Source organism: Diachasma alloeum, unplaced genomic scaffold, assembly GCF_001412515.2.
Source record: "Diachasma alloeum isolate Michigan unplaced genomic scaffold, Dall2.0 Dall_scaffold_00559, whole genome shotgun sequence".
Taxonomy (NCBI): Eukaryota; Metazoa; Arthropoda; class Insecta; order Hymenoptera; family Braconidae; genus Diachasma; species Diachasma alloeum.
The window spans coordinates 107,350-126,147 of record NW_021680691.1 but is presented as its reverse complement, the minus strand read 5'-3'; the positions used below and the strand labels follow the sequence as shown (position 1 = coordinate 126,147).

The window sequence follows — 18,798 nt, the reverse complement described above, 5'->3', positions numbered from 1 at the left end:
AATTCACCTTTCCTTCGGCGTAAGTTATAACTTTGCGCCTGTCGATCATTAGCTTCGGCTACTGCATGCCTAAAGGCCAATCTGAGGGTGTCATAGCGTTTCATGCGCTCGACCCAGGCCTCTGTTGGAGTTTCTTCAAATTCAACCTCTCCCTCCAGCTTTCGTCGCAGCGAATTCGCTGGCTCTGGCTCTCGCCCGAGATTTACGAAAGCCGGGGTTGCCTTCAGGGAACTGTGTTGGGCTGTATTATATGCAAAACGAAATGCATCCAGATGACAGTCCCAATCACGGTGATCCTGATCCACGTACGCTCGTATCATAGCTTTTAGCGAACGGTTCACTCTTTCAGTGGGGTTCGCTTGCGGGTGATACGGCGGCGTTGTTCGGTGCTTCATATTAGTTGAAGCAGCCAACTCTCTCAAGTCCTTATTTACGAACTCGGTCCCATTATCGGTCAGCAATTCTCGTGGAGCTCCCCATCGATAAATAATGGTTTCCTCCAATGCTTTCCGTATCGTCGCACCGGTTGCTTTGCACAACGGTCGCACTTCTATCCACTTCGTAAAGAAGTCTTGGATAACTAGGATATACTCGTGTCCTACTTTACTACGCGTGAAGGGACCTATAATATCCGCCGATATTTTCGGCCAGGGTTTTTCGATTGCGCGAGGTCCCATCTGGCCTATCGGGGCTTGCTGTTGCACTTTGCAGTGCTGACATTCGTGACACGCACTTACGTACGTCATCACGTCCTCAAACATCGCTGGAAATAATATTGATTGGCCAAGCGTTGGCAGGTCTTATCAACACCTTGGTGTCCTGCCTGCAGCAAATCGTGGCATTCGCGTATAGCGGCACGTCTCATTTCACGAGGGAGAACTAATTTGCACTCGTCCAAATCTTGATTGTCCACTGAGGCAAATGTTTTCGGCCTCAGGTGATACAACAATCCTTCGGAAATTTTTCATGCAGGATATTTTTCCGGGATTCTCTCTACGTCTCGACAGCGCCGGAGATACCATTTATCTTCCGTANCTCGGGCCTCGGTATGCGAAGCTTGGGCACAGGGCATGTTCTGGTTTTGGAGGGGGTCGCCACGTCAGCTCGGAGAGAATTAATTTCTCCTGACGTAAAGCGTGCCTCTCCAATTCTTTCAAACTCGACGCGGGGCCGAGGGTGTAGCCAACTATGTACTTCGGCAATATATTGTTGTAGATGTACGTTAGCTGCTTCTCCTCGGACCACAGGGGTCGGGTGCGTTCAAATGAGCCGTTCATATTCGCTATGAAAGCTCCTACACTTTCCTCCGCGCCTTGCCGGCGGTCGGAAATTTCCTTGTGNGTGTATGATTTTGTAATCATACTCTAACAACCGGAAGTTTCATCTCCCTAACCTTCCAGCCGGGTCTTTCATATTATGAAGCCACCTTAAGGCGCTATGGTCCGTTATTACTGTGAAGGGGTAGTCTTCCAAGTAACAGCGGAACTTCATAATGGCCCACACAACGGCTAAGCATTCCTGCTCAGTCACGGTGTATTTTGTTTCAGGGCCCGTTAATGAGCGACTAGTGTAAGCTATAACTCGCTCTTGTCCATCCTGTACTTGCGTGAGTACAGCCCCAAGTCCCACACTGCTCGCATCCGTTTGAAGGGTAAACGGCAGTGAAAAATCGGGACAAGCAAGAGTTGGAGCCGACGTTAAGTGCTTTTTCAGCGCTTCGAAGGCGTCTTGCTGTTCTTCTCCCCATAACCACGGCTGATTCTTCTTGGTCAGAAGTGTCAGCGGTTGAGCTATGGTTGCAAACTCCGGTATAAATCGTCTATACCAGGAGGCCATTCCCAGAAAACGACGAATCTGTTTCAGATTCCTCGGCACGGGAAAATCCACGACTGCCGATGTTTTCTCGGGGTCGACTTGTAGTCCTTGACTGTTCACGACGAATCCGAGGTATTTCACCTCGGAACGACAGAAAACACTCTTTTCTCGATTTATTGTGAGACCGTGATCTCTCAATTTATCGAGGGCCTTTCCCAACCACGTGAGGTGTTCCTCAAATGTCCTTGAGACGATAATGATATCATCCAAGTACACGAACACGTGGGGATACATCTCTGGACCGATTAATTTGTCCAGGGCTCTTTGGAAGGTAGCGGGTGCATTTGTCAGTCCGTACGGCATGCGTTCGAACTGAAAAAACCCTCTTCCCGGCACCGTGAAGGCAGTGATCTCTTTCGAGTCCTCCGCCAACGGTATTTGCCAATACGCGGCACTCAAGTCGAGTGTCGTGATATAATTGGCCTGTCGTAACTCATCAAGGATGCCGGTCATATTTGCAACCAGGTAAGCATCCTTTTTCGTTACCTCATTAACCCGGCGGAAATCGATACAAAACCAATATTTTCCGCTGGCTTCCTTGACCATCACTACGGGACTATTCCAGTCACTTTGGTATGGCTTGATGACTCCATCTCGGAGCATCTCATCTACTTCCTTCTACATTGACAGTTTGATGTGTTCGGACNTACTGTGAAGGGGTAGTCTTCCAAGTAACAGCGGAACTTCATAATGGCCCACACAACGGCTAAGCATTCCTGCTCAGTTACGGTGTATTTTGTTTCGGGGCCCGTTAATGAGCGACTAGCGTAAGCTATAACTCGCTCTTGTCCATCCTGTACTTGCGTGAGTAGAGCCCCAAGTCCCACACTGCTCACATCCATGTGCAGGGTAAACGGCAGTGAAAAATCGGGACAAGCAAGAGTTGGAGCCGACGTTAAGTGCTTTTTCAGCGCTTCGAAGGCGTCTTGCTGTTCTTCTCCCCATAACCACGGCTGATTCTTCTTGGTCAGAAGTGTCAGCGGTTGAGCTATGGTTGCAAACTCCGGTATAAATCGTCTATACCAGGAGGCCATTCCCAGAAAACGACGAATCTGTTTCAGATTCCTCGGCACGGGAAAATCCACGACTGCCGATGTTTTCTCGGGGTCGACTTGTAGTCCTTGACTGTTCACGACGAATCCGAGGTATTTCACCTCGGAACGACAGAAAACACTCTTTTCTCGATTTATTGTGAGACCGTGATCTCTCAATTTATCGAGGGCCTTTCCCAACCACGTGAGGTGTTCCTCAAATGTCCTTGAGACGATAATGATATCATCCAAGTACACGAACACGTGGGGATACATCTCTGGACCGATTAATTTGTCCAGGGCTCTTTGGAAGGTAGCGGGTGCATTTGTCAGTCCGTACGGCATGCGTTCGAACTGAAAAAACCCTCTTCCCGGCACCGTGAAGGCAGTGATCTCTTTCGAGTCCTCCGCCAACGGTATTTGCCAATACGCGGCACTCAAGTCGAGTGTCGTGATATAATTGGCCTGTCGTAACTCATCAAGGATGCCGGTCATATTTGCAACCGGGTAAGCATCCTTTTTCGTTACTTCATTAACCCGGCGGAAATCGATACAAAACCGATATTTTCCGCTGGCTTTCTTGACCATCACTACGGGACTATTCCAGTCACTTTGGGATGGCTTGATGACTCCATCTCGGAGCATCTCATCTACTTCCTTCCACATTGACAGTTTGATGTGTTCGGACACGACTCTGACCCTTTGTCGGATAGGTTCGTGCCCTCCCACGTCAATCTTGTGGGGTGGTAGCTTGGAAATCGGTGGACTTCCTTCATGCACTGGAATTTTTTCATCCAGGAGCCTCTGGAGTTGGCTATTTTGCTTTTCTCGAGGTACCCTCAAGCCGTTACACACAGTTATGTGGCAGGCTCGGTCCACCGAGACAAACTTGAATGTTTCGTCAGGTTTGTCTCTAAAGAACCAGGATTGGTCAAAGAAGTCAATGACCATCCGTGCTTCTCTCAAAAAGTCCAATCCCAGTATGAAATCCTCGGATAGCGAAGCCATCCAAAGAATTTCAACCATGACAGGTCTATGGGCTATTTGTGGCTTTCCTTCTCGAGTGCTCTTAGAGATGGCTTCTCATAGTCTCTGTGCTGCCTCGGATCTTTATGCACGAAGCTCGAGTTTTTTTTGGACATAGCTCGGGCCTCGGCATACGAAGCTTGGGCACAGGGCATGTTCTGGTTTTGGAGGGGGTCGCCACGTCAGCTCGGAGAGAATCAATTTCTCCTGACGTAAAGCGTGCCTCTCCAATTCTTTCAAACTCGACGCGGGGCCGAGGGTGTAGCCAACTATGTACTTCGGCAATATATTGTTGTAGATGTACGTTAGCTGCTTCTCCTCGGACCACAGGGGTCGGGTGCGTTCAAATGAGCCGTTCATATTNAGACCTTCTGTTGAGGGTTGCCCATCGCTGGCCCCAACTGTCCCCTCAGTTCCCTGCTCAGTTTCTGCACCTGAGCAAGTATTTCCTCAGCCGTTGGCGTGGCGTTTGTTACCGTCACGCCCGGAATTTCTTCCGTCGGCGTCGTAGCTCCACTAGCATTTCGGCTAGTGGTTTTGCTGCCTTTCGGTCTCCCTCGCCCTCTGCGGGGAGGGGCTGCAGCTCCAATCAGTCCTGAAGTCCGGACCTGCTCTTCTAGCCTCTTCGCTTCCTCAGCGAAGATTCTCAGCATTGCCATTCGCGAGGCTAGGTCCTCTGAGGACCTTTCGGCCCCTTGGCCTGGCCTGTCCTTCGGCAAGGGAAGGCNTCTCTGGGGACCTTTCGACCCCTTGGCCTGGCCTGTCCTTCGGCAAGGGAAGGCTCCAATCCGTCACCAATGGACTGATTGGCCTTTTAGCCCTCTCCTCCTCCGAGAGCGGCCCCTTTTTCTCTGGTTTTGATGTCGAGACTTTTTCAGCCTCGGATTCTCCACCACTACTTTCCGAGGTCGTCACTTCTCCAGTGCGTTTCCTCTGCGTCTTCTTTTTGGCTCCCCTTTCGGGATCCATTTCTGAACCTTTCGGTCCTACCGAGGTCTCAGGGGTTTTCTCCTCGTCTCCCCCTTCCGTTTGCTTATTCAGCAAATCCTTCTTTGGCGCCATTTCTAGCCCAGGGAGTCTTCCGTAAAGTCAGGAGGCTTATTCAACCTCTGCCTTTACGACAGAAAAGAGTTTTCTGGGAGCTCTGCAGCTCCTTTTATACTCTGCAGTACAGAGTGGGGGGTCCTCCCTACTCTTGTTCCTTCTCCGAGTATGTGGCGCCCCCTTCTTTGGGTCGGCGGCTACTCTGGAGGCTCTTTGGGGAATTTTCCTTATCCAGAAAAAACCCCTATAAATCCCCAGGATCATCTAGTGAGTATTTCTGAACGAAAACTCACTAGTTCTGGGCGATTATCTATTTTGTCTCGATCTTTTCCCGCCATTTCGGACGTTTACGGACATTTCTGGAGGTATTTCATGTCTTTGCAGGCACTTTTCCCTCTTCCTCACTCTTTAATTGGGCTCTTCTCCTTTCTGTATTTGAAAAATACTCCATTTCTCGCCTTTGGCAGTACTGGGGGATGTTTTCCCAACTAAAAGAACCTTTCTCGGCATTTTCAGTGTTTTTCGACTGAGGTGGCGCCATCTAGTGGCATTTCTCATCAACCGGTACTAGTTTCATCAGTCCGCAAGGAAGATTCCTACCTTACCGACTGCCATTCGACTGTGGTGGGTTACCGACAGTTGTTACTTTGATCGGGGAGGCGCTAGATGGCGCCTACTACCCGATTTGCATGCATGTGTGAATAGTTATTTGTTTTGGGGCTTTCGCCCCTCTCCTTCGTCGGTTGTGCCTTTTCGGCGGGCTTACCGACGTGTCTGTCTCCTGGTCATTTTTCAAACCGAGGACTTTCTTGCATTTTTGGGAAATAAAAATTTCCCAAAAATCATCCGTGGGGTTTTTTACCCCATCTGCCTAGAGGCATTCCTCCATGGCTTCCTCATCCGCTTTCCCCCTAGCCTCAGAGGGGATTGCACCCTCTTTGCCGGCCTCCTCCTGGAGGGCGAGCTCCGCAGCTCGGTCCAGGTTCCTCCTCTCCTTTCTCCGGAGTTTACAGGGCCTGACCCTCCTCTCCCGGGTTTGCCCGGTGGGGTGTTTTTCAACCCTCTCGGCAGGATTTAGGGGTCGTTCCCCCTGCACNTTCAGCCCTCCTCTCCGTCTTGAGCTGCTTTTGCAGCTTCCTCAAGTCCGCCTTGGGGATGTTCTGTCCGTACGCCGGACACCAAGGTCCCTGGGTCCTGTACTTTTCAGCACCGGACTTGCAGTACGGCCCAGGGCACGGAACTCCGCACTTCTTGCAGTGCGGCCGATACGGCGCAGAACACTCTCTGCTCTTATGCCCCTCCCTCCTGCAATTCCAATACAGACGTGCGGGAATCGGGAGCGGTTTGGCCGCCCTGCGTGTCTCCTCCGGATCCGGGGTGCTGTTGACGAGAGGAGACGCTTGGATCATCCTCTCGTCTTCAGAGGCCTTACGTTTGGGGATTTTCACCCCAACTGCCTCTGTGGCTCCCTCCCCTCCGTCCTGATAGCACTTCTATCCCCACCAATCAACCCGACGGGATCCCGGGGGCATCAGTCCTCTCACCTGGCCGTTGGTCCCTAGCTACTCTGACATAGCCTATGGAATCGCCCAGTTGGACAGCCTGTACGTCGACCCCTTTTCCCCTAGCACATGCTGGGCGAATTCCAAAATAGCGATAGTCTAGTAACGTCCTCCAGATCTCCAGGGGTCGCGGTTTCACCCATAACCGTTATGCCTTAGGTCTTTCATCGGTTTGTCGCTCAGTTCATCTAGTCGCGGCTTCCTTCAGCCGCCTCTAGATGTCGCCTCATGTCTCAATTTTAGAGTTCACGTATCTTTTTAAGGGGATTTCAACCCGTAACGAGAAAATCTCGTTACAATTTTTATCTTTACAAAAATAAAAATGAATAGGTTAAAGAAATAGATGGTCGCCTCAGTTCCTTTTGTGCCTTTCTTATTCGAAGATCCGATTAAAAACGTACAATGGATATATTATTTTATCCATATATAGACGTTGTTCTGAACGTTCTATAGCAATATAGATTGGCACAACGCATACATTTATAGGCCGTCGAGTTATTAGGTGTGTCACTTAATTTTTACACATTTTTCAGTAAATTTATTTAATATAAAAAAATAGAGAAGAACGAACTTAATCTTGATCTTAGAATTCTTTAATGCCTAAAGGAGGTTAGGCGGTATATGAGGTGAATTTGAGTGAATTTCTGTGGTTCCCGGTAGCTTAGTCGGTAAGAGTGCCCGGCGCATATCTGGGAGACCCGGGTTCGATTCCCGGCTGGGTGAAGCGGAAATTTTTTCTCTCTAAATTCTAATTCTCTTAGAATTCTTTAATTAAATATTGTCCATCGTTTTCTATGACCTTGCGCCATCTCTCAGGTAACATTCGAATGCCGTCCCGGAAGAAACTTCCAGGCTTCTAGGCGATAAAGTCATCGACGAATTTACGCACATCGTCCAGCGTTTTAAACTGTTTATCCACTAAGGCGTGCTGTATGGAGCGGAACAAGTGATAGTCAGATGGGGTCAAGTTTGGTGAATATGCCGCGTGCGGGAGAACTTCCCATGCCAACTTCAAGCGAGTCTTCCGCGTCGCGCAAGCAACGTGAGGTCGAGCATTGTCATACAGCAGTATGACTTGCCTGCTTCCTTGCCCAGTAAATGGCCTTTTCCGATCAAGTTCTTCGCTCAGTTTGTTCAGTTGTCGGCTGTAGCATTTCGTAGTCACCATCTGACCTGTTTCCAGGTGGTCGTAATAAAGCACACCCTTTATGTCCCACCAGGTATACAGGAGAATCTTCTTTCAGCGGATGTTCTGTTTCGGCGTTGATGTCCTTGATTGTCCGGGATTTACCCACGACGTTTTACGTTTGGGATTCTTGTAAAAAATATACTTTTCATCACGCGTCACAATTCTCCAGAAGCAGTCTTTTTTTTGTTGCCGGGCAAGCAGTGAAAGGTACGTGTTCATACGTTGACCTAGGTTGTGTTCGGTCAACACATGTGGGACCCACCGTTCAAGTTTTTGGATTTTTCCCATTTCACGCAAACGCTCAGAAATAGCTGTTCGGGTGACTCCTAACTGACCTGCAAGCTCTTGTTGCGTTTGCGTTGAGTCTTCATCCAGTACAGCTTGCAATTCCGCATCTGTAAACTTTCGAGGCTGTCCAGGACGCGGCTGGTCACTCAGATCGAAATCACCACTTCTAAAACGTTTGTACCAATAATTACACGTTTCATACGATACAACGTCGGTACCAAGAAGGCTACACATTGATTCCCGTGCTTCAGAAGCATTTTTTCCTTGTTGGACCTCGTATAGAATGCAGTGCCGAATGTGCTGTTTATCAGTTGCCACCGTAAACCCTGCTATTCTAAAAGGTTATGTGAGTTACGTAGACTTGTCGTTCCGTGTTCTGAAACCTTTTGTCCGATCCTTTCAAAACCAGAAAAGACCGCGAATATATTTCTATTTGAAATATAATTTTGAGCTCGAAGAAAAAATCTGTAAAAATTAAGTCACATCCTAATAAAATGATCCTACGAAATTCAGCACTGAGGCATAATCTTACGTCCATCTCAGGACGCGTCGGTAACGTTTGAGTTGATGCATATGCAGAATATTATCATATATATGCGCAAAAGATTGCATCCCAATTGAACTTAGAAAAGCTGTAACGAATGAAATGCATAATACGAAATGGAATGCATAGCCCCCTATTTACGTCCTTCACTATACGACTGAAATTCCTTTCAAAACATGTATAGGGCATTTTGCTTATAAGTATGACGAACTTTACAGGAAAGGATCTGGACGTACCCGAAGGACGATTCAGAAATGTATTTCGGATATTGTATAGTAACACATATATAACCTCGCATCGGTTCAATCGAAGGCCATAGGTCTTGCTCACTCAGATAAATCAAATACGTGAGGGGCTATTCACCCCATTATGAAGTATCACCATCATTTTGAAATGAAGTGACTGTTCACGTGATCATAAAGACGATTTCATTGACTTTGAAAGACATTAATTTCGATTATTTCGAGCGTCACATATCATGGCGTCATAACGTCAACTGATTTCGAATAATTGCATGGATTTCATGAATATCAATACTTTTAGAGAGAATGAAGTCGTGTTAATTTCAAACTCTCGAATGACTTATACAATGCATTCTAGGTCGGTAATTTCGCATTTGCTCTGCACAGACATTGATTGATTTCATTCATTTCCCACAATTTTAACGTCTGTTAGGGATGAATCCCTGGGTTCTGCTATTGGGAAATAAATCCCCCTACAGTGGATAGATACCGGAATCCGGTATTTTACTTGGTGGGAAAAGAGGTGTTTATTAATTTAAACTAGCCCATAATTATGCATATTCGTGAGTCCAGCTCATATAGCAATTAAGCGTGTCACTTTATGATACTGGTAAACAGTGTTGCACATGAACGCTGATCGAGATAAAGCGGCAGCGTATCGGCCAAGAAAAGTTTTGACTCCGATTGTACACAACATCAGGCCGCTTGCTGCCGTGTATCTATACACGAAGCAACTACCCCCTCCACTACCTCCGAATCATATCCATTAAATAAAATACAAACGTGACGAGCTACATGAAAAATACTCTTAGTTACATTTTATAAATTGGCCACAAGCTTCTCATTGATGTAACTATTTTTTTGTTCGAAGTAATATTTAAAAAAATACGCGCATAGCAACGGGTTCACATGCACATTCTCGCATTTCACATCAACTCCTATCATTTTTTTGTTACGGAGTTGGTAGCAGTGCAATACAACCACACGCTCCAAGGAGGGAAGCCCGGGAATTTACAAATTGAATATGGTACACGAATGATGAATTCCACAGATATTTTTCAATCGAGTTCCGTGCACAAATAAATTCTCGAAGAAGCAAATTCAGTCGGAAAATCTTGAATAAATAATTAAAAGTCGGTGCAAATAACGACTATGGAATAGAACTATTTGTTTTACTTCGATTGTTAATTGGAAAGATGATTTATCATGTGAAAAATAAATGAGCCGAATTAAATTGAAAATGAAAAAATTTAAAGGATATAGAAACGATTCCTTGTTTATTTAAAAAATAATAATGAAATCTCCCTAAAAAAAACAAAAAACAAATGTTTTCGTAAAAAAAACAGCGTCAAGAAAAAGTTTTGTGTGGTTCGTACTGCGAAGTAGAAGTTTTTGAAAAATACAAAGAAATGAAAAAGAAAGCCAAGTCAGCAATGTCGAATAAACGAAAATAGTGCACAATCAGATTTCTATAAGAGAAATTGTTTCCAATCGAAGGAGGATTTTTAAAAAATTCTTGATGAAGTAAAAAATTAGTAGAAGGAGGACCAACGTGCTTGGCGCGGAGTTTTTCAACTCTTTGTCTAGTATCAATCTAATTCTCCATCTTCTGATCCGCGCCAAGGACGTTGATCCTCCTTCTACTAATTTTTTATTTCATCAAGAATTTTTTAAAAATCCTCATTCGATTTGAAACAAGTTCTCTTACAGAAATCTGATTGTGCACTATTTTCGTTCATTCGACATTGCTGACTTGGCTTTCTTTTTCATTTATTTGTATTTTTCAAAAATTTTAGTCAAGCAATGAGTGAAGTAAGTTGAATGCAATTCATGCTTCTACTTCTTCACTTTCGTAAATAAATTATTTCTTAATATATTGCCATTATTTTGGGGCATAACACGTGATTAAGGTGACTCTACGTCATTTCATAGATGATTCGAGAAATAATTTCGGAGAGTTAAAATAGCCTCGATATCAGTTATCTTAGCGAATTCAAATATTTCTTGTGTTTTCATTGTGATTGCCAATTAATTTCATAAAAGAGCAGTACTATAATTTCGAGAGTGAGTAGCACCTCGATAAAGCGTCAAAAAATTTGCTGTAAGTAGAACTATACCGTTAATGGATGACAGAGGAACCAAATTGAGCCCAATGAAAGTAAAGAAGCGTAGAAATGAAATTTTGTCGTAGTTTTTCTACTCGTTCTCCAACAACAAATTACGAATATTCCCCAGGCGAGAATCTTCAGTGTCAGGAGGCCGAATCCTGGAGGGGACTCATAAATATATAGTACCAATCCAGGATCAAAAATTTCCCACTGATACACGAATAAGGTAAGTTGCAATATGATTAGCATTCCCACAAAATAAGAGATGTATTTGACTTCTTTTATAGTTAATGAACTTCTGGTGACGGTGTAACCAAGAGCGAGAAGAAAAAGCAGGAGCGTGAAGATAATTTCTGCTCCACCTTCGTAAAGACTTCCTGCTAGTGATGTTTGATGTGCTTCAAAGCCGGTGAGACCTTGATGAATGTAGCAGTAAATCTCGCAGCAGATCCCAATGGATTGGAGTATTACTGATCCGATGTACAGACGATATGTCACATGAAGTAGACGACGGTAGCGAAGTTGAATTGCCATATAGGTACTAAGGCCGAGAAGGATGATATAAAAGAATCCAACAGCTATCAAAAGTGGTAGAATATCTGAAAAATTGTGAAGAAGGATAAGATAGTCAAGCTTAATCAGAAATGAATCTGAAACGTAAATATTGAAAATATGAATACAAGAGGAAATTCGCATTAGTCGATTCGAACAATGAACTGCGCGGACGGGAACTGCTCTGATATTCAGTAGAATTCAGATATTTTACAGCGTCTTTATCAAGAAAAAATTTTGACTCTGACGGTTTAAAACTGGTCGCACGCTGGCATATATGCATTAAAGAAATACACCCTCCGTTACCTCCAAAATATATTCATAAAAAAACATTTTCTTTTTCAGATATTGGAATTTCGGAGAATTCCGCCACCTATACATAAGTTAAACGGACGTAGAGCAAATCAACGGATCTTGATCGGATAATTCTTCAAAGAGCGAGAAGTTAGTGAGTACGCCTTAGTAATAAGAGAGAGAGAGAATCGCTATTTGTCTTCCCGAAATTAACACGCCTACTGTAGGGAGATTCAATACCCTTCTTTCTAGCCCTACCTCTTGGACTACGTCTTTCATGGACATTACAACATCAGCTCCGTGGAAACATCAAAGTTCAATTCAAATAATAACACGAAAAATATAATTAACAGTGTCGATTCACGAAACAACATATAAAATTTAAAAAATTTCATTTTGATTAAAAATAATTTAGTTATTTATTTAAATTTCCGGTTAACGTTCAGTTATTATCGGATTTGGGGGGAACTAAGGTTATGGTTACGGTTACGGTTACCGTTTAGAGTAAATTTGCGGTCATTTGTATTTACTGGTTTTATTTGTTTAATTTTTATCCACGCGAATTTTTAGTGAGACGAGTATCTACTGTGGTTCGTGGCTGAAATACTGAGTCTCCCGGTGAGATCTCGTTGATTCCGTTGAGTGCACAGTTGCTGATCGCCGAGGTTGGGCTGAAATGCTCACGCTCCCTGGCTCATGCGTTTCGTGGAGTTATTGGAATCACTAGTGCGGTTGGAAGGCCATGTGGAGGAAACTAACCCACTCGCCTACATGGATTGCGATGGGTTACTTTCGGTTTCGTTACGGTTTCGGTTAAGGTGATCCCCCAATAACTCCCGGGAGATCGACAGTGACATGAAGTGCACTCTCTCAGGTGAAAGTTAACTTTGCGTGAAGAAAAGGCGAACAACTGCCTGTTTTTCCTTATTTACGAGTTTTCTCCGGTTGAAAATTATAGGTTTCGATTAAAATGTAACCATAGTACATTCTCGCTTGTACAGATAAACGCTCCATAATAATAAAAACATTTTAATTAACAATATCACGACTAAATACATAATTCAGTCAAAACCCGTTTCCGTATATTTGAATTGAACGTCGCGCGCGCTGGTCCACATACGTCGACGCGTGAAACCCTCCAGCGACAGCTAGACGGCGCGCCAGTCGTGCCATTCAGCTGTGAATTGCCAGCCAGTTTAGAAAAAAGAGTCTAACGCAAGCTACTGAGAGAAGCACATCGAAGACGGATTAACCAATGCCACGAGGTTCCAGAGGTTCGGCGGAGGAAACACCACCGGGCCCCGTACGAGCAAGAAGTGGTAAGATTTGCTTTCATGTAATGTGTACTCTCTCTTCGGAAGAGAAGTGCATTCTATCCCTAGTGTGTCCCAGTGAAACCCCAATGAAATTGCACTGACCCTCGGAACGCGTGAAGTCGAGATACATTCCTCTTTCGCCAAAACTTGCCTGAATGATAATAAATGCACCAAGGAGTGTGTTTGAAATCAGTCGATATTCCCGGGCCACTAGGCCCAGTTCAGCTAGTAGTAACATTGACTCGGTGACAGCACCTGACGGGACGACTCGCCGTTCCCGACCGACCCCACACATCTACGCACTTCACACCTCATGCTCACTATCGTTCTAGGAGTGCTAGCGTACGCCAAGTATATATTTTACCGCTCAGTCAAATAAGCTTTTTGTCTGCTCAATTGTTTTATGAATAATAGTTCGGCTCTATTATTATTTCATTGTGTTCAGCTCATAACTCAGTTTAACTTATTGTACATTTATTGACGCTCTGGTAAACATTTTCTAACGACAATTATATTGTGTTTCGTGGAAACCACGTGCGTGCAGTCATTTAATGAATGCTCACTTACTCCCGCAAATCCATAAATATCTCGGCCATTCATCACATATTCCACCAATATCAAATCCGGCTACGAACATTTTGGTCCTTCGAGCCGGATTGATGGTGTTAGAGTCCCGAGCGGGTTGGGTTCTGTATTATTGGAACAATAGCACTCGCGACAAATACAAAATAATACTCGTTTATTTTAATCTAATTTCGACGAAGTTAGAATTGAATGTGTTTATTCCAATACCGAACGTATCGGGTGAACAGTGATAATGACTGTCATCAAGACAGAGAGAGAGACGAGAGAGAGTGTGAGATTTTTTTTTTTCGGGAGGGGGAAAAATACATTTACGCACACACTCCGGATTGGGAATTCCCGGAGGGTAGTGTCCGACTCGGTCTGGTCTGGACAGTGGCGACCACGAGCTACCTAGGTTGGTGAGACCTGGCTTGTCTTAGCTCGGCGAATGTGCAACCAATACGAACTAAAAACATATCCCTATTACCTGCCTCCTACTTCCCTGTGGAATCGCCGCTAGGCATTACAGCACAGGAGGAGGATTTAGCCGTAGCTATTCCTTCGAAAGGTCGAAGTCAACGCTTCTTTCCTCTCATTACTTCTTCTTCCTCTTGTCTTTGTTTCTTTTACGCTCCGCCTTGCGTAGGTCCTTCAGGACTTCCGCCGCGAAGGCGCTTGTTACCTCCCAGGCTGTCTCTGATGAAAACATGGCTTCCACCAAGTTCTCAGGCTGAATCCTTCCTCCGAGTGCAGTCTCGAGAGTGCTGCAGTGCACATTGAAGTGCGGGCATGTGAAGAACACATGCTCTGCATCTTCCGAGACTCCGGGGCAGGCTGGGCACTCCGGCGATTCCTCATATTTAAACCTATGAAAAATTCTAAGAGAATTAGAATTTAGAGAGAAAAAATTTCCGCTTCACCCAGCCGGGAATCGAACCCGGGTCTCCCAGATACGTGCCGGGCACTCTTACCGACTAAGCTACCGGGAACCACAGAAATTCACTCTCCAATGAAGATATTGCCGGAAGCACCCGTGTCCTGAGAGCATCTGCGTGAGGTAGTAATTCACTTCTCCATGCGGTCTGTTCACCCATGGATCTAGTCGTGGGATCAGGCGATGAATCCAACTTCCATTGGTCGAGGCATCCCACAGCAACTGCCATCGATGCAGACTGTTGGCCCTCTCGTCCATCCTAAGCTCAGCTGCGCTCAACACTGTTGACCTCTTTCGCCGGTAGAGGCGTGTTCATTCCTCGGCAAGCACTCCTATAGGCAGCATCGCGGCGATGATACATACGGAATGGTCTGACAGCGTGCGGAATGCGCTAGCCACTCTGAGGGCGCTCAGATAGTAATTCGATACCACTTTTCGTCGTGCGTGCTAGATTAGAAGTGCGTCAGCCCAGATGGCGATGCCATATGTGAGGACCGACGTGACAACTGATGACAGCAACGGTCTTCTTTTCTGCTTTGGCCCTCCGACGTTTGGCATGAGCCGTGAAAGGATGGTCCGAACTGCAGACGCCTTCGCGCCGACGTACTCCGCCTGCTGCTTGAACCTGAGTCGAGCATCTATCATCACTCCCAGGTACCATAGCGATGGTTGGGAGGTGATGTCGTGATTCCCGACATGCAGCGTGATGGTTTCGATTTTCTGTCGGCCCATGATAAACACAGCCTCTGTTTTATGTTCTGCCAACATCAGTCCCACGGAGTCGATCCATTGACAAATTCTGTCATATGCAATATCAAAAATATAATTGATCTCCTCTAGGCGTTTTGCAACGATTACAAAAGCTACATCATCCGCAAATGCGACGAGTGTAGCCTCCTTTGGTAACGCTAACTTCAGAAAATCGTCGTACATAACGTTCCACAAGAGAGGGCCAAGCACTGAGCCTTGGTGAAAACCACCAGTGATTCTGTACTCTTTTGGACCGGGGTCTGTATCATATTTCAGGATTCTGTTTGTGAAATAGCTTCGCACAATCCTCCGGAGATATCCTGGTACATTCAGCTTTGAGAGGGCCCCCATGATGTTGTCCCATCTGGCGGAGTTGAAGGCATTTTTGATGTCCAACGTTACTCCCAGAGAGTACTGCTTCGCGCCCCATTTCCACCTCGCGCCAGAGATTGCGTCCCGTGCAATGGAGATGACTAGGTTGATGGCATCGAGCGTGGAACGACCTCTACGAAAACCGAATTGGTTGTCAGCGAATTGTGGTTCGACCACTTCCTCGATCCTCTGGTGGAGTATGCGCTCCAGAATTTTTCCGGCTGTAGCCAGCGTGCAGAGTGGACGATAAGACGAGGGTTCGTCCAGTGGTTTCTTGCCTTTCGGAAGGAGTCTCTGTTGCCTCCACTTGGTTGGAAATATCCCCTCCTGAAAACACGTATTATAGACACTCAAGGAAGGCTTCTGGCGCTGCGTTGATTACTACTTTCAGGGCGGCATTCGGGATTCCATCCATTCCTGGTGCCTTGGCATTCCTGAATCTGCCACAAGCATCCAGCAGCTGCTCAAGTGTCCCTGGTGGGATCGCCTCTGCATCGCACTTCTCAGTGAAGAAGTCGAGCTCCGGTTGTTGTGGGAACAGCACCGTTACGATTTTCTCCAAAAGCTTAGGGCACGTAGGCGACAGCATCGGCTGGCTTCTCAACCTCTTCATGACCACACCGTATGGGCGCCCCCAAGGGTCCACTTCGACTTCGTAAAGAAGCTCATTCCACGCCTGTCTCTTACTTTCCTTGATCGCCTTACTGAGTGTCCGGCGTGCCTCCTTATACTTGATCTCCAGTTCTTTGGAGTTTGGTTTCTTCCGGCCTCGCTGTGCTTGACTCCTCGCTCGAATGCAAACCTTTCGTAGGGTGGCGATGGTGTTGTTCCACCAGTACACGGGTGGATGGTTGCTTGTACTACGCTTCCAGGGCATAGTTGCATCGCAGGCTTCTGTGACTTTACGCATAACTTCCCACACTTTCTCCGTGGCGTTGCTTCCTCGGATCGGGCGATCGTCGAATATTTCACGGAGTAAGCTGGAATCAAAGGCGTTCGACTTCCAACCAACCACATTGGTCTTGTTGGCTGCTGATTCAGTTTTCCGAATGGCGGATACTTCCAAGAAAATCGCGTAGTGGTCACTAGCGATGTAGATATCCATCACCTCCCAGTTGCCGCTTCCCCTAGCAAGCCTGCTGCTTACGAAGGTGAGGTCAACGAAACCTTCCTTCTCGAAAGTTGGTTTTCGCCACTGTTCAGCAGTACCACGTCCAAGAAAGACATGGCCTCCAGTAGCGTTGGTCCTCTCGTGTTTGTCTCCTTGCTGCCCCAGTCGACTGCCCAGGTGTTGAAGTCCCCTGCGATTGCTATGGGGAAGTACTGCTTCGCGTCCTCGGTCAATCGATCCAGGAAGTCTGTTAACTCGTCCATGCATAGGCTAGGCGGAGCATAGCAACTGTAGAAGTGAATTCCACCCAGCTGAGCTCTCACAAATCCGCTCTACGCAGTACTGACGCCACCCTGGAGGGGGTATTTACCGCAGGACCAAATAACGGCCTTGGCGGTGGTGTCCGTCTCCCATGACTGATCATGCAGATATTTGTACGGCTCCGAAATAATTACGAGATCGGGCTTCAGCTCCCGCACCGACTCTGTAAGCAGGTCGTATGCAGCCTCACAGTGGTCAAGGTTAAGCTAAAGTATTCTGATCGTCGATTTTTGGTCAACGCCTGGAGTGCCTGCTTGTATGCTGGGCATCTACCGCTGCCAGCAATATGAGCACTGTTGTCCATGCGACCCTTTGCGACGCAGAGGACGTATTTGGCGTCTTCCTAGCATTTTGCGACCAGATGACCATCCGCACCGCATTTGATACAGTTTTTGGAGTAGTCAACCGAGCATTTGCACTTATTGGCGAGAAGCCCGAAGTCCCAGCACTTGAAGCACTTCAGGGGTCCTTCCACACTTCTGACCCGGCACTTTACCTACCCGATCTTAATCTTTCCGTGTTCTCCGACAACTTTCTTCGTCGTCGCGACCCACGCCGTCTGGGTACCTCCGTATGCCTTCCGCAGTGACTTGACCGCATTTAGCGAAATTCCGCAACGTTCTCCAGCGGCCTTCTGCAAAGCTTCGAAGATTTCTTTCTTCGTTGCTGTCTCCTCGAGGTCCTTGATTTCGACATATTCCTCCGGTGACTTACTGAGGACCTGCGCATCATCTCCAAAGAGTTCAGTTATGACGTTCTGCAGGCCTGGAGGTTTGTCGCTGGGTTCCTTCGAGAGGATGATCAACATGTCTCCCGTAGCTGTCTTCCGGATCTTTTTCACGCACTGTTGGAACGCACGGGCTATCGTGTGCTGCTTGAGGATATCAGAGTATGACCCTTTGTCCTTTGGGCGGATGAGCAGCGTGTCAGGCCTTGCCGCACGTTTCCTCTGCCGCGGGGGCTGTTCTGTAGGCTGCTTCTTCCTCTTGTTCTTCTTCTCTTTGACTTTCTGCCACTCCGACTGCTTGGGAAGTTGGGTTCTCGATTTGGGCGGCGATGGTGCTATTTGCTCTTTCCGCTTCTTCGAAGATTTAGCGTCCACCTCAGGAGAGGTGCGCTTCCGCCACCTTCCCGTGACGGTGTCCCAGAGATTAGGCATTAACGTTTCGTATTCTTCCACCTCTGTGTCCTTCGCCGTCGTCTCAAAAAGAGTCTGAGTGTGCGATGGCGTTGCAGACGTCCGCACTAGGACTGGTGTCAAGAGATGCTGAGGGCTATTTTGCCTAAGCGGTCGCGATAGCCGCTAAATTCGTCTTGATCTCCTTAAGGACGTTTGGCTTAGGATAGGTAAAATTATACAGCGCGGTGATCAGCTGGTCAAGCCGGTCCCATGCCAGCGTCCTCTTCATCTCCGCACTTGCATCAAGTGCTGCTTGTTAGGCATGCTGCCCGCTCCTTTCTCCTTGATCTCCATGTAGTTTTGCTTTGTGTTTGTCCTCCATTTTGTTCCCACGAGTACCTAGGCATGCACCAAGAGTCCGCCCCCGCAGAGTCACGGTTGCTGGGGTAAGGCCACTTAATACACCCGGGGTGGGACCTGGTACCCCATGGACCACCGTTTGCGAAGACAACTACACCTGGCGCCTTCCACACAGAGGGAGAGAGAGAGAGAGAG

At 46.8% G+C, this 18,798-nt stretch overlaps 1 protein-coding gene and 1 non-coding gene across 2 annotated transcripts; one reads left to right on the top strand and one right to left on the bottom strand.

The window, feature by feature from the left end:
- The first annotated feature begins 7,188 nt into the window (after window positions 1-7,188).
- Window positions 7,189-7,261, top strand: Trnam-cau. The gene has a single exon. It is a non-coding gene; the product is annotated as a tRNA-Met (tRNA).
- A 3,651-nt stretch (window positions 7,262-10,912) lies between these two features.
- LOC107043369 (transmembrane protein 145) lies at window positions 10,913-14,827 on the bottom strand. The gene is made up of 3 exons (XM_015264859.1): window positions 14,667-14,827; window positions 14,266-14,501; window positions 10,913-11,508 (listed from the first exon to the last, which is right to left on the bottom strand). The coding sequence occupies exons 1-3, from the start codon at window positions 14,825-14,827 to the stop codon at window positions 10,913-10,915; spliced, it is 993 nt and encodes a 330-aa protein (XP_015120345.1).
- Window positions 14,828-18,798: the final 3,971 nt, after the last annotated feature.